Genomic DNA, 16,226 nt, shown 5'->3' with positions numbered 1-16,226 from the left:
AACACAGATCATCGCGTCTTCAAGTTTATCGATTATTTACGTTTTAAAATACCTAAAGTTGAAACTTCAAAAGTAGTTTGAAATATTTTGGCAAAGTTTACAGTTAACTTTTGAGATATTTTGTAGTGACATTGGTCAAGTTGAAACCAGTGTTTTTCTGGATCAAACGCGCCAAATAAATGCACATTTTGGATATATATGGACGGAATTAATCGAACAAAAGGACCATTTGTGATGTTTATGGGACATATTGGAGTGCCAACAAAAGAAGCTCGTCAAAGGTAAGGCATGATTTATATTTAATTCCTGCGTTTTGTGTCGCGCCTGCAGGGTTGAAATATGCTACTCTCTCATTGTTTACTGTTGTGCTATCATCAGATAATAGCCTCTTATGCTTTCGCCGAAAAGCCTTTTTGAAATCTGACATGTTGGCTGGATTCACAACGAGTGTAGCTTTAATTTGCTATCTTGCATGTGTGATTTAATGAAAGTTAGATTTTTATAGTAATTTATTTGAATTTGGCGCTCTGCATTTTCACTGGCTTTTGGCCAAGCGTCCCACCTATATCTTAGAGAGGTTAATGTGAAGATTGATAGTTTTTTATAAAATAAGTTTAATGCTAGCTAGCAACTTACCTTGGCTCCTTGCAGCCACAAGGTCATTTTGATGCTGCACTCGCGTAACAGGTGGTCAGCCTGCCCCGCAGTTTCCTTGTGGATTGCAATGTAATCGGCATCCAAAAAGGCCGATTACCCATTCTTAGCCATGCCGATTAATTGGTCGACCTCTACTTTCCACCTTCTCCACTACTGTCCCTTTGGTGGATATGGGGGAGCTCCCTCGGCTGTTTCCTGAAGTCAACGATCATCTCCTTTGTTTTGTTGATGTGGAGTGAGAGGTTATTTTCCTGACACCACACTCCGAGGGCCTTCACCACCTCCCTGTAGGCTGTCTTGTCGTTGTTGGTAATCAAGCCTACCACTGTAGTGTCGTCTGCAAACTTGATGATTGAGTTGGAGGCGTGCATGGCCATGCAGTCGTGGGTGAACAGGGACTACAGGAGAGGGTTGAGAACGCACCCTTGTGGGGGCCCTATTGTTGAGGATCAGCGGGGTGGAAATGTTGTTTCCTGCCTTCACTACCTGGGGGCGGCCGGGCAGAAAGTCCAGGACCACAGGGCGTGGTCGAGACCCAGGGTCTCAAGCTTAATGATGAGTTTGGACGGTACAATGGTGTTGAAGGCTGTAGTCAATGAGCAGCCTCTCTAATGAAGGGATACGTAAGTCTCTATTCTTACCCCTCAAATAAAGGGATACATAAGAGTCTCTATTCTTACCCCCCTCTAATAAAGGGATACTTAAGAGCCGGTGTCAGAGTTAATGAAGGCCTTGCTCCTTTCTGCAGACACATGTCGAGGGAAAGAGAGCCACAGCGCGCCTCCTCCATTGTCTTCCTCCCTGCACTGCCTTCTCCACTTTAGGCGAGACATTTGTTCCACATCGCTGGTTCCGCTAGAAAATGGTCTCTGGTAGAGTACTGGTGTCTGATAGGAGGCCGAGTCACTTTCCTTTTTATATAGAAAAGATTCTGGTGTTGGGACATAGAGATGTGCGAACACTACATGCAGTGTCTACCAATGGTATTGAGGGTGATACAGATCAACCTCTTGACATCTCTTTGATGCTTGACTAGAATAATCCTCAGTAGTTACAGATCAACCTCTTGACATCTCTTTGCTTGAGTAGAATAATCCTCAATTGTTACAGATTAACCACGTGACATCGCTTTGATGCTTGAGTAGAATAATCCTCAATAGTTACAGATTAACCTTCTTGACATCTCTTTGCTTGAGTAGAATAATCCTCAGTAGTTACAGATCAACCACGTGACATCGCTTTGATGCTTGAATAGAATAATTCTCAATAGTTACAGATTAACCACTTGACATCTCTTTGATGCGTGTGGGTCGACCACGCTTCTCACAATGAGAAGTATAATTTCTAAATGCGTCTTAAAAGGTTAAAATGATTGAAATGGTTACTATACTGAACCAAAATATAAAGGCAACATGTAAAGTGTTGGTCCCATGTTTCATGAGCTGAAATAAAAGATCCCAGAAATGTTCTATACGCACAGAAAGCTTATCTTTGCCAAAATAATCCATCCACCTGACAGGTGTGGCAAATCAAGAAACGGATTAAACAGCATGGTCATTACACAGATGAACCTTGTGCTGGGGACAATAAACTGCCATTCTAAAATGTGCAGTTTTGTCACACAACACAATGCCACAGATGTCTCAAGTTTTGAGGGAGCGTGCAATTGGCATGCTGACTGCAGGAATATTCTCCATAGCTGTTGCCAAAAATGTTAATGTTAATTTCTCTACCATAAGCCGCCTCCCACGTCGGTTTGTGAGAATTTGTCAGTAAGTCCAACTAGCCTCACAACCACAAACCACGTGTAACCACAACAGCCCAGGACCTCCACATCCTTCTTCACCTACGGGATCGTCTGAGACCAGCCACCCGGACAGCTAATGAAACTGAGAAGTATTTCTGTCTGTAAAAAAAGCCATTTTGTGTGGAAAAACGAATTCTGATTGGTTGGGCATAGCTCCCAAGTGGGTGGGCCTATGTCCTCCCAGGCCGTCCTAAGGCTGCGCCCCAGCCCAGTCATGTGAAAGTCATAGATTAGGGCCTAATGAATTGATTCAAATTGACCGATTTCCTAATATGAAATTGTGAAATTGTTTAAATTGTTGCATGGTGCATTTATATTTTTGTTCAGTGTATGTTAATCGTTCTTTTTCCTATCTTGGGTATTATTCAAAATGTGTATTTCAGAGTGGCTGCAAGGGAGTTGAAATTAATCTGCTTACGTATTTGTTAGTGAAACAAGGAAGTGGTGTGGTAATCGACGGGATATCAGCATGAACCCTTATAATTGTGATCAATGCTAATGCCATTTTCATTACGCCATATAGCCACAAAGAGGCTGTGACACCCAGCTCCTTTAATGAGAAAGATTTGGGTTTTTTCTTGAATAAAAAAACTAAAAGATTGATTACTTAAAAGCTATTTTCTGTTGCGAATCCATTAGCAAGAGCCATTTTTCCCCAGCTTTGACATGTTGTCTTTGCACAGATTTTTATTGCCCAAGATGCATGATTCTAGGGTCCTGTTCTTCGTAGACCAAACCTCTTTTGAGGAAAGTTGCAGGCAGAAAAATGAATTAATACCAGCCACTTAAATCCCCCAGAATTGATTGTGGCTAATTGGCTAGACTCTCAGATATATGGGGTTGGAGGGGGGTGATACTTTTGGGAATTGTACATCTACATATGTTAGCCTTCACTTGCTTATTGAGCCCCCTGGTTGATTTACATGAGATGGCAATGCATTTACAGTAATGAATGGGTTGTTCAGAGCACAAGGTTAGCCATGAAATCAGAAACGCCTACAGGAGAGACCAAAAGACAAGGGAGGGTAGAAATGAGGAAACATAGCCAACAGAGTTAACTCAGTTGATGTAAACTTTCATTGTAGTGGATTGCACAGAGATGCTCCAGGAAGCTGAATTAAAAGCCCCCTACATCAATCAGTAACGACATAGCATGAATTCATTACCATAGTAATGTTCCTTAAATGAGGAACTTCTACCATTCACTCTTGGACAACGTGTGTAGTAGAATATGATGTTTGTGTGTACAGTACTGTGTATAGTCGTCCCCATTTATGTATTTATCAAACGCACGTTGAACTGCCAGTAGATGTTATTGATTTGTGCGTTGGGTTTACTGCCTCACATTGGGGGTCACCTTAGCTTTTATTTGGCTAAAAGCACTTTTCCCATTACTAGATGTGGTACTCTGTAGTGCTCCCGCAATCTAGGCCATGTGTCTTGACTGTAATATAAAGGTCTAGGCCCTGTCTCTTGACTATAATATACAGGTCTAGGCCCTGTCTCTTACTATAATATAAAGGTCTAGGCCCTGTCTCTTGGCTATAATATAAAGGTCTAGGCCCTGTCTCTTGACTGTAATATAAAGGTCTAGGCCCTGTCTCTTGACTATAATATAAAGGTCTAGGCCCTGTCTCTTGACTATAATATAAAGGTCTAGGCCCTGTCTCTTACTATAATATAAAGGTCTAGGCCCTGTCTCTTGACTATAATATAAAGGTCTAGGCCCTGTCTCCTGACTATAATATAAAGGTCTAGGCCCTGTCTCTTGACTATAATATAAAGGTCTAGGCCCTGTCTCTTACTATAATATAAAGGTCTAGGCCCTGTCTCTTGACTGTAATATAAAGGTCTAGGCCCTGTCTCTTACTATAATATAAAGGTCTAGGCCCTGTCTCTTGACTATAATATAAAGGTCTAGGCCCTGTCTCCTGACTATAATATAAAGGTCTAGGCCCTGTCTCCTGACTATAATATAAAGGTCTAGGCCCTGTCTCTTACTATAATATACAGGTCTAGGCCCTGTCTCCTGACTGTAATATAAAGGTCTAGGCCCTGTCTCTTGACTATAATATACAGGTCTAGGCCCTGTCTCCTGACTGTAATATAAAGGTCTAGGCCCTGTCTCTTGACTGTAATATAAAGGTCTAGGCCCTGTCTCTTGACTGTAATATAAAGGTCTAGGCCCTGTCTCTTGACTATAATATAAAGGTCTAGGCCCTGTCTCTTGACAATAATATAAAGGTCTAGGCCCTGTCTCTTACTATAATATAAAGGTCTAGGCCCTGTCTCTTACTATAATATACAGGTCTAGGCCCTGTCTCTTACTATAATATAAAGGTCTAGGCCCTGTCTCTTGACTATAATATACAGGTCTAGGCCCTGTCTCTTGACTATAATATAAAGGTCTAGGCCCTGTCTCTTGACTATAATATACAGGTCTAGGTCCTGTCTCTTGACTATAATATACAGGTCTAGGCCCTGTCTCTTGACTATAATATAAAGGTCTAGGCCCGGTCTCTTGACTATAATATACAGGTCTAGGTCCTGTCTCTTGACTATAATATACAGGTCTAGGCCCTGTCTCTTGACTATAATATACAGGTCTAGGTCCTGTCTCTTGACTATAATATACAGGTCTAGGCCCTGTCTCTTGACTATAATATACAGGTCTAGGCCCTGTCTCCTGACTGTAATATAAAGGTCTAGGCCCTGTCTCTTGACTATAATATACAGGTCTAGGCCCTGTCTCTTGACTATAATATACAGGTCTAGGCCCTGTCTCTTGACTATAATATAAAGGTCTAGGCCCTGTCTCTTGACTATAATATACAGGTCTAGGCCCTGTCTCTTGACTATAATATAAAGGTCTAGGCCCTGTCTCCTGACTATAATATAAAGGTCTAGGCCCTGTCTCTTGACTATAATATAAAGGTCTAGGCCCTGTCTCTTACTATAATATAAAGGTCTAGGCCCTGTCTCTTGACTATAATATAAAGGTCTAGGCCCTGTCTCCTGACTATAATATAAAGGTCTAGGCCCTGTCTCTTGACTATAATATAAAGGTCTAGGCCCTGTCTCTTACTATAATATAAAGGTCTAGGCCCTGTCTCTTGACTGTAATATAAAGGTCTAGGCCCTGTCTCTTACTATAATATAAAGGTCTAGGCCCTGTCTCTTGACTATAATATAAAGGTCTAGGCCCTGTCTCCTGACTATAATATAAAGGTCTAGGCCCTGTCTCTGACTATAATATAAAGGTCTAGGCCCTGTCTCTTACTATAATATACAGGTCTAGGCCCTGTCTCCTGACTGTAATATAAAGGTCTAGGCCCTGTCTCTTGACTATAATATACAGGTCTAGGCCCTGTCTCCTGACTGTAATATAAAGGTCTAGGCCCTGTCTCTTGACTGTAATATAAAGGTCTAGGCCCTGTCTCTTGACTGTAATATAAAGGTCTAGGCCCTGTCTCTTGACTATAATATAAAGGTCTAGGCCCTGTCTCTTGACAATAATATAAAGGTCTAGGCCCTGTCTCTTACTATAATATAAAGGTCTAGGCCCTGTCTCTTACTATAATATACAGGTCTAGGCCCTGTCTCTTACTATAATATAAAGGTCTAGGCCCTGTCTCTTGACTATAATATACAGGTCTAGGCCCTGTCTCTTGACTATAATATAAAGGTCTAGGCCCTGTCTCTTGACTATAATATACAGGTCTAGGTCCTGTCTCTTGACTATAATATACAGGTCTAGGCCCTGTCTCTTGACTATAATATAAAGGTCTAGGCCCGGTCTCTTGACTATAATATACAGGTCTAGGTCCTGTCTCTTGACTATAATATACAGGTCTAGGCCCTGTCTCTTGACTATAATATACAGGTCTAGGTCCTGTCTCTTGACTATAATATACAGGTCTAGGCCCTGTCTCTTGACTATAATATACAGGTCTAGGCCCTGTCTCCTGACTGTAATATAAAGGTCTAGGCCCTGTCTCTTGACTATAATATACAGGTCTAGGCCCTGTCTCTTGACTATAATATAAAGGTCTAGGCCCTGTCTCTTGACTATAATATACAGGTCTAGGCCCTGTCTCTTGACTATAATATACAGGTCTACCTGTCTCCTGATATAATATAAAGGTCTAGGCCCTGTCTCTTGACTATAATATACAGGTCTAGGCCCTGTCTCTTGACTATAATATAAAGGTCTAGGCCCTGTCTCTTGCCTGTAATATACAGGTCTAGGCCCTGTCTCTTGACTGTAATATACAGGCCTAGGCCCTGTCTCTTGACTATAATATACAGGTCTAGGCCCTGTCTCTTGACTATAATATACAGGTCTAGGCCCTGTCTCTTGACTATAATATACAGGTCTAGGCCCTGTCTCTTGACTGTAACATACAGGTCTAGGCCCTGTCTCTTGACTGTAATATACAGGTCTAGGCCCTGTCTCTTGACTATAATATACAGGTCTAGGCCCTGTCTCTTGACTATAATATACAGGTCTAGGCCCTGTCTCTTGACAATAATATAAAGGTCTAGGCCCTGTCTCCTGACTATAATATAAAGGTCTAGGCCCTGTCTCTTACTATAATATACAGGTCTAGGCCCTGTCTCCTGACTGTAATATAAAGGTCTAGGCCCTGTCTCTTGACTATAATATACAGGTCTAGGCCCTGTCTCCTGACTGTAATATAAAGGTCTAGGCCCTGTCTCTTGACTATAATATACAGGTCTAGGCCCTGTCTCTTGACTATAATATACAGGTCTAGGCCCTGTCTCTTGACTGTAATATACAGGTCTAGGCCCTGTCTCTTGACTATAATATACAGGTCTAGGCCCTGTCTCCTGACTATAATATAAAGGTCTAGGCCCTGTCTCTTGACTGTAATATAAAGGTCTAGGCCCTGTCTCTTGACTGTAATATAAAGGTCTAGGCCCTGTCTCTTGACTGTAATATAAAGGTCTAGGCCCTGTCTCTTGACTATAATATAAAGGTCTAGGCCCTGTCTCTTGACAATAATATAAAGGTCTAGGCCCTGTCTCTTACTATAATATAAAGGTCTAGGCCCTGTCTCTTACTATAATATACAGGTCTAGGCCCTGTCTCTTACTATAATATAAAGGTCTAGGCCCTGTCTCTTGACTATAATATACAGGTCTAGGCCCTGTCTCTTGACTATAATATAAAGGTCTAGGCCCTGTCTCTTGACTATAATATACAGGTCTAGGTCCTGTCTCTTGACTATAATATACAGGTCTAGGCCCTGTCTCTTGACTATAATATAAAGGTCTAGGCCCGGTCTCTTGACTATAATATACAGGTCTAGGTCCTGTCTCTTGACTATAATATACAGGTCTAGGCCCTGTCTCTTGACTATAATATACAGGTCTAGGTCCTGTCTCTTGACTATAATATACAGGTCTAGGCCCTGTCTCTTGACTATAATATACAGGTCTAGGCCCTGTCTCCTGACTGTAATATAAAGGTCTAGGCCCTGTCTCTTGACTATAATATACAGGTCTAGGCCCTGTCTCTTGACTATAATATAAAGGTCTAGGCCCTGTCTCTTGACTATAATATACAGGTCTAGGCCCTGTCTCTTGACTATAATATACAGGTCTAGGTCCTGTCTCTTGACTATAATATACAGGTCTAGGCCCTGTCTCTTGACTATAATATACAGGTCTAGGCCCTGTCTCTTGACTATAATATAAAGGTCTAGGCCCTGTCTCCTGACTGTAATATAAAGGTCTAGGCCCTGTCTCTTGACTATAATATAAAGGTCTAGGCCCTGTCTCTTGCCTGTAATATACAGGTCTAGGCCCTGTCTCTTGACTGTAATATACAGGCCTAGGCCCTGTCTCTTGACTATAATATACAGGTCTAGGCCCTGTCTCTTGACTATAATATACAGGTCTAGGCCCTGTCTCTTGACTATAATATACAGGTCTAGGCCCTGTCTCTTGACTGTAACATACAGGTCTAGGCCCTGTCTCTTGACTGTAATATACAGGTCTAGGCCCTGTCTCTTGACTATAATATACAGGTCTAGGCCCTGTCTCTTGACTATAATATACAGGTCTAGGCCCTGTCTCTTGACAATAATATAAAGGTCTAGGCCCTGTCTCCTGACTATAATATAAAGGTCTAGGCCCTGTCTCTTACTATAATATACAGGTCTAGGCCCTGTCTCCTGACTGTAATATAAAGGTCTAGGCCCTGTCTCTTGACTATAATATACAGGTCTAGGCCCTGTCTCCTGACTGTAATATAAAGGTCTAGGCCCTGTCTCTTGACTATAATATACAGGTCTAGGCCATGTCTCTTGACTATAATATACAGGTCTAGGCCCTGTCTCTTGACTATAATATAAAGGTCTAGGCCCTGTCTCTTGACTATAATATACAGGTCAAGGCCCTGTCTCTTGACTGTAATATACAGGTCTAGGCCCTGTCTCTTGACTGTAATATAAAGGTCTAGGTCCTGTCTCTTGACTATAATATACAGGTGAGCCTTATCCCAACTGTGGGGACAATGATTTTACAGTCTCTTGGTTTGTGTAAATTCCTTGTTTTACTGTCTTGTATTTCACATCCTCTTCCTCCTTGTGTTGCAGGTCATGCAATATTCAAGCTCACATACCTCAGTAACCACGACTACAAGCCCTTGTACTTTGAGTGTGATGCTGCTACTGTCAATGAGATCGTGCTTAAGGTGAGTAATAGGGAGGGTCCATGTGCCTTTTGCCTCCATATCACATGGAAATATGTTGTTTTAGCAACCACTTCCTCTACTTTACAAAGTCAGGTCTGCAGGGTACAAGTCACTATTGACAGATATTGACGGTTCGACTATATTATTATGCAGTCTCCCACATATACCCGTAGGGCGAAAAAACCTAATTGTATGCGCACTCAGAGATGCAAATATGAAATATCCTATTAAAAATGTAGATTAAGGCCGTGAGGCATTTTTACCACATCGGCGTATGATAATTCAACTGTAACCATTAAAATACGGAAGATAATGATACTCTCTTTAATTAGCATTAATGATGATTAATTTACTTTTAAGGACCTTTCTGTAATAAGTCTTGAAATTGGGGCATGGGAAAGCATCTCCTGAAGGCCAGGCCAGGTGAGGTGAATGTTGAAGGCCAGGTGAGGTGAATGTTGAAGGCCAGGGCAGGTGGGGTGAAGGTTGAAGGGCAGGTGCGGTGAATGTTGAAGTCCAGGGAAGGTGAGGTGAATGTTGAAGGCCAGGTGAGGTGAAGGTTGAAGGCCAGGGCAGGTGAGGTGAATGTTGAAGGCCAGGGCTGGTGAGGTGAAGGTTGAAGGCCAGGTGAGGTGAAGGTTGAAGGCCAGGTGAGGTGAAGGTTGAAGGCCAGGTGAGGTGAATGTTGAAGGCCAGGGCAGGTGAGGTGAATGTTGAAGGCCAGGGCAGGTGAGGTGAATGTTGAAGGGCAGGTGAGGTGAAGGTTGATGGCCAGGGCAGGTGATGTGAAGGTTGAAGGCCAGGGCAGGTGATGTGAAGGTTGAAGGCCAGGGCAGGTGATGTGAAGGTTGAAGGCCAGGGCAGGTGAGGTGAAGGTGAAGGCCAGGGAAGGCCAAGGGCAGGTGAAGGTTGAAGGGCAGGTAAGAAGGTTGAAGGCCAGGGCAGGTGAGGTGAAGGTTGAAGGCCAGGGCAGGTGAGGTGAAGGTTGAAGGCCAGGGCAGGTGAGGTGAAGGTTGAAGGCCAGGGCAGGTGAGGTGAAGGTTGAAGGCCAGGGCAGGTGAGGTGAAGGTTGAAGGCCAGGGCAGGTGAGGTGAAGGTTGAAGGCCAGGTGAGTTGAAGGTTGAAGGCCAGGGCAGGTGAGGTGAAGGTTGAAGGCCAGGGCAGGTGAGGTGAAGGTTGAAGGCCAGGCAGGTGAGGTGAAGGTGAAGGCCAGGGCAGGTGAGGTGAAGGTTGAAGGCCAGGGCAGGTGAGGTGACGGTTGAAGGCCAGGTGAGGTGAAGATTGAAGGCCAGGCAGGTGAGGTGAAGGTTGAAGGCCAGGGCAGGTGGGGGGGTGAAGGTTGAAGGCCAGGGCAGGTGAGGTGAATGTTGAAGGCCAGGGCAGGTGAGGTGAATGTTGAAGGCCAGGGCAGGTGGGGTGAATGTTGAAGGGCAGGGCAGGTGAGGTGAAGATTGAAGGCCAGGGCAGGTGAGGTGAAGGTTGAAGAGCAGGTGGGGTGAATGTTGAAGGGCAGGTGAGGTGAATGTTGCAGGTGAGGTCAAGGGCCAGGGCAGGTGAGGTGAAGGATGAAGAACAGGGCCGGTGGGGTGAAGGTTGAAGGGCAGGTGGGGTGAATGTTGAAGGCCAGGGCAGGTTAATGTTGAAGGGCTGGTGGGGTGAATGTTGAAGGGCAGGTGAGGTGAATGTTGAAGGGCAGGGCAGGTGAGGTGAAGGTTGAAGGGCAGGTGGGGTGAATGTTGAAGGGCAGGTGAGGTGAAGGTTGAAGGCCAAGGAAAGGTGAGGTGAATGTTGAAGGCCAGGGCAGGTGTGGTGAATGTTGAAGACCAGGGCAGGGCAGGTGGGGTGAAGGTTGAAGGCCAGGGCAGGTGGGGTGAATGTTGAAGGCCAGGGAAGGGCAGGTGGGGTGAAGGTTGAAGGCCAGGGCAGGTGGGTGAATGTTGAAGGCCAGGGCAGGTGAGGTGAATGTTGAAGGCCAGGGCAGGTGAGGTGAATGTTGAAGGCCAGGGCAGGTGAGGTGAATGTTGAAGGCCAGGGCAGGTGAGGTGAATGTTGAAGGCCAGGGCAGGTGAGGTGAATGTTGAAGGCCAGGGCAGGTGAGGTGAATGTTGAAGGCCAGGGCAGGTGAGTTGAATGTTGAAGGCCAGGGCAGGTGGGGTGAATGTTGAAGGCCAGGGCAGGTCAGTTGAAGGTTGAAGGGGGCAGGTGGGGTGAATGTTGAAGGCCAGGGCAGGTTAATGTTGAAGGGCTGGTGGGGTGAATGTTGAAGGGCAGGTGCAGGTGAAGGTTGAAGGCCAAGGAAAGGTGGGTGAATGTTGAAGGCCAGGGCAGGTGTGGTGAATGTTGAAGGCCAGGGCAGGGCAGGTGGGTGAAGGTTGAAGGCCAGGGCAGGTGGGGTGAATGTTGAAGGCCAGGGAAGGGCAGGTGGGGTGAAGGTTGAAGGCCAGGGCAGGGCAGGTGGGGTGAATGTTGATGGCCAGGGCAGGTGGGGTGAATGTTGAAGGCCAGGGCAGGTGGGGTGAATGTTGATGGCCAGGGCAGGTTAGGGTGAATGTTGAAGGTGAAGGTAAGGTTGAAGGCCAGGGCAGGTGGGTGAATGTTGAAGGCCAGGGCAGGTGAGGTGAATGTTGAAGGCCAGGGCAGGTGAGGTGAATGTTGAAGGCCAGGGCAGGTGGGGTGAATGTTGAAGGCCAGGGCAGGTGGGGTGAAGTTTGAAGGCAAGAGAAGTTAGTGTGAAATTGCAGGTAATTGCGAGGACTCTAGTCCCCTACTCTCAGGGGACAGGGCTTTAAGTAGCGTGTCATCGCTGTGGCTCGGTGGAGGCATGTCAACCGGGTTTGGCAGTTGTGACCCATGAGTGTCCTTATCCTGATGATTCCATCTTGAAATCTCAGTGGGCCCGGAGTTGTCCCCTGGGGTATTCCTCTTGAGCGTGACCACACATTGCAGGGAATAATGCTTTCATTACTACAAGCCAATGTGACTTGGGGGGGTCGAAAAAGAAGGGCAATATATTTATAAATATATTTATACCTCCGTATAAAGCAGATGAGATGAGAGGACATTAGAAACAAACATGTTACTTTAAAAAATAAAATAAATAGTTACGATATATTTCCAGCAACAATATTTCTCTTGAGTATTTGAATGTTCACCTGATCCAAACTCATACCTCTCATCTGTCTCGTTTGAGTGGGCCCCCTCACTTCCCGTCAACATAAAAGCTGTAGTCACACACACACACACACACACACACACACACACACACACACACACACACATCACAGCTGTGCCCTTGAGGCACATTATAACCAAACACCAGACCATATAAATAAATAAAAACCTGAGTGTGAATGTTTTGGTCAAAGCACAGGGTTTCCATGTGATGGCCAAGGATTTTACTAGCCATGAAATTATTGACACCATGTTTATGCCTTTACCCATAAAACAGCATGGATGAGGAGGATCCCACAGGGTGTGGTAATTCCGCCTTTAAAACTCGTTTTTTGAAGTATCCCTTCTCTCTTTAAGGCCAAAGGCTTAACTTTTTATATCTCCGGTCTAGGCATTAAACCTCCGTTAAAATTATCAACGTTATCATCACCTCCGCCGTCCCTGCTCTTAAGTCTGCCTTTTATGAGCTGTCCATGTTTCTCCTTAAAGTAGCATGTGTTCCCATTTAGTGACATCTACTGGATGTAACGAGACATGAGTGTGTCATTCTGACTGTCTGTCATCTGGTTTCCCATGCCCCTTGAAAAAGCTATTATGTCCTGCTATTGGATTTTCTAATAGTTTTATTAATTGTGACTAGTTGAAATTTCAACACCAAATATGTTTTTTTTTCTGTGTCACAAATAACCAGTTGTACTATGTAGCGTAGTATACATATGTTTCTACATATTTTGATCGAAACACTTCCCACAATCCCTTGTTTTATCATTCTCAGGTGAACTACATCCTGGAGTCTCGGGCCAGCACGTCGCGGGCGGACTACTTTGCCCAGAAGCAGCGTAAACTGAGCCGGCGCACCAGTTTCAGCTTCCAGAAGGAGAAGAAGTAGAGGAGAGACCCTGGAGCCACTGTCTAGACCCTGGAACCATTGTCTAGACCCTGGAGCCACTGTCTAGACCCTGGAACCATTGTCTAGACCCTGGAGCCACTGTCTAGACCCTGGAGCCATTGTCTAGACCCTGGAGGCACTGTCTAGACCCGGGGACCATTGTCTAGACCCTAGAACCACTGTCTAGACCCTGTGACCACTGTCTAGACCCTGGGACCACTGTCTAGACCCTGGGACCACTGTCTAGACCCTGGGACCACTGTCTAGACCCTGGGGCTACTGTCTAGACCCTGGAACCACTGTCTGGACCCTGGAACCACTGTCTAGACCCTGGGACCACTGTCTAGACCCTGGGACCACTGTCTAGACCCTGGGACCACTGTCTAGACCCTGAGACCACTGTCTAGACCCTGGGACCACTGTCTAGACCCTGGGGCTACTGTCTAGACCCGGGGACCATTGTCTAGACCCTGGAACCACTGTCTGGACCCTGGAGCTACTGTCTAGACCCTGGAACCACTGTCTGGACCCTGGATCCACTGTCTAGACCCTGGGACCACTGTCTAGACCCTGGGACCACTGTCTAGACCCTGGGACCACTGTCTAGACCCTGGAGCCACTGTCTAGACCCTGGAACCACTGTCTAGACCCTGGGACCACTGTCTAGACCCTGGGACCACTGTCTAGACCCTGGGACCACTGTCTGGACCCTGGAACCACTGTCTGGACCCTGGAACCACTGTCTGGACCCTGGAACCACTGTCTAGACCCTGGGACCACTGTCTAGACCCTGGGACCACTGTCTAGAACCTGGGACCACTGTCTAGACCCTGGGACCACTGTCTAGACCCTGGGGCTACTGTCTAGACCCTGGAACAACTGTCTGGACCCTGGAACCACTGTCTAGACTCTGGGACCACTGTCTAGACCCTGGGACCACTGTCTAGACCCTGGGGCTACTGTCTAGACCCTGGAACCACTGTCTGGACCCTGGAACCACTGTCTGGACCCTGGAATCACTGTCTGGACCCTGGAATCACTGTCTGGACCCTGGAACCACTGTCTGGACCCTGGAACCACTGTCTGGACCCTGGGACCACTGTCTAGACCCTGGGACCACTGTCTAGAACCTGGGACCACTGTCTAGACCCTGGGACCACTGTCTAGACCCTGGGGCTACTGTCTAGACCCTGGAACCACTGTCTGGACCCTGGAACCACTGTCTAGACTCTGGGACCACTGTCTAGACTCTGGGACCACTGTCTAGACCCTGGGACCACTGTCTAGACCCTGGGGCTACTGTCTAGACCCTGGAACCACTGTCTGGACCCTGGAACCACTGTCTGGACCCTGGAACCACTGTCTGGACCCTGGAATCACTGTCTGGACCCTGGAACCACTGTCTGGACCCTGGAACCACTGTCTGGACCCTGGAACCACTGTCTGGACCCTGGAACCACTGTCTGGACCCTGGAACCACTGTCTAGACCCTGGAGCCACTGTCTGAAGCCCAGACCGTGGAGCCACTGACTTCACTCTCACAGCAGAGGACCAAGGGAGAGAGTGAAGAGTGTCACAGTCAGAGATATAATAAGAGAGAGAGATGATGAGACATAAAAAGAGAGGGAGATCAAGGCCGCAGGAAGATGTTTTTTCGTTCTCTGCTCATACAGTGTAAAGGCCTAGTTCACTAATTTTGAAAAATATATATTTTATTTAGATTCATCAGATGAGGGAGATGCGTCTTGATCCTAGATAATTAAAGAGCTGCCTCCTAAACTCCAATGTCTTCACAAAAGGCTCTCCACTCGTCAGCCATATCAGATCTAAAGTTCTCCGCCTGACCTTTGTCCTTTTAGGAATGCTTAGACATAGAAAACAAGAAATAGGCGGGACTTGTAGTCCTATTCTGAAGGAGATGAAGGAATGCAACTCTTCCCCCCCCCCCTGTTATTGTCAATCCCATGAACTCAGGATGGATCAGAGGACCACGGTGTTGCTTTAACACCAGTGTCAATCAACGAAACCTTGTTCCATCCACCGCCGCCTACAAATCAATTCTACATTTGAGAGTTGAATGCATATACCGATGGCTCGAGTGAAAAGCCGAAGCCATCAGGACAATGAAAATACTAAATCCCTCGCTTCTGCTCTACGTATGAAGATGTAAACTTAATCAGTCTTATGTTGTACATTGGTATGTAAAGGGAACATCCTTACATTTTTATTTGTATATAGATAATGATTACATTCAGGGGTTAATTAAATGATATGATGAAACCTGCTTTGGCCATAGTACATTCAGTGCCTGAAACCTTTCAAATAGTGGCTCACTACCAATCAATGCCAGTTCTGCTGAGGTGCTGTGAGGGTTTTTAAAAAAAACACAAGCAAGACGAGTACATAAGGAAGGCATTTTCCATACTTTCGAGTCTGAACGAAAACTCTCAAAACGACTTATTGTGAATAAAGGTAGCAAGGGGATAGGAAGGGGTACGACCTGACAGATTTTTATGATTTCAAACAAAACAAACAAAAAAAATGTAATTATTACCTGTACTTTTTACTGTGATCTATACAATTATTTTTTTTCTTCATTGTATCTATGGACTGTAAAATAATGAATGAAGCACTGTCTGTTGAACAGATCATGTTTGTTCAGACTGTCCCGATGGGAGGCACATAAGGAATGTATTACTTTTTACAGCATTTTGTTGATGTTGTTAAAACAATGACATTATATAAATTCTGCTCATATGTTGTTGCCTTTTTGTCGTCTTTCTCTCCTCTTTTTTCTTTTCTTTTTTTAAACGCGTTTCTTATAGTGTCATCTGCAACAGAACAGCTTGAAGTGCCTCTGGGATACGTTCAGAAGACACAAAGCAGGGCAACGTCTGCTGATAGAAGTGTATAGCAGAGCTTTCCACTCATTCTAAATTCAAACGCAATACAACTTGAATGATCCACGAGGCACAATTCAG

General features: G+C 45.4%; 1 protein-coding gene across 3 annotated transcripts in view; it reads left to right on the top strand.

Annotated features, from left to right (window-relative positions):
* Positions 1 to 16,002, top strand: part of mapkap1 (MAPK associated protein 1) — a 114,052-nt gene extending 98,050 nt beyond the window's left edge. For all 3 annotated transcript variants that reach the window (XM_042302711.1, XM_042302710.1, XM_042302709.1), the window contains 2 exons: positions 9,088 to 9,185; positions 13,132 to 16,002. In XM_042302711.1, coding sequence (XP_042158645.1) covers positions 9,088 to 9,185; positions 13,132 to 13,245 — 212 coding nt within the window. In that variant the 3' untranslated portion in view covers positions 13,246 to 16,002. The remainder of the gene's footprint in view (positions 1 to 9,087; positions 9,186 to 13,131) is intronic.
* The last annotated feature ends 224 nt before the right edge of the window (positions 16,003 to 16,226 follow it).

Source organism: Oncorhynchus tshawytscha, linkage group LG20, assembly GCF_018296145.1.
Source record: "Oncorhynchus tshawytscha isolate Ot180627B linkage group LG20, Otsh_v2.0, whole genome shotgun sequence".
Classification (NCBI taxonomy): Eukaryota; Metazoa; Chordata; class Actinopteri; order Salmoniformes; family Salmonidae; genus Oncorhynchus; species Oncorhynchus tshawytscha.
This window is presented reverse-complemented; position numbering and strand designations above follow the sequence as displayed.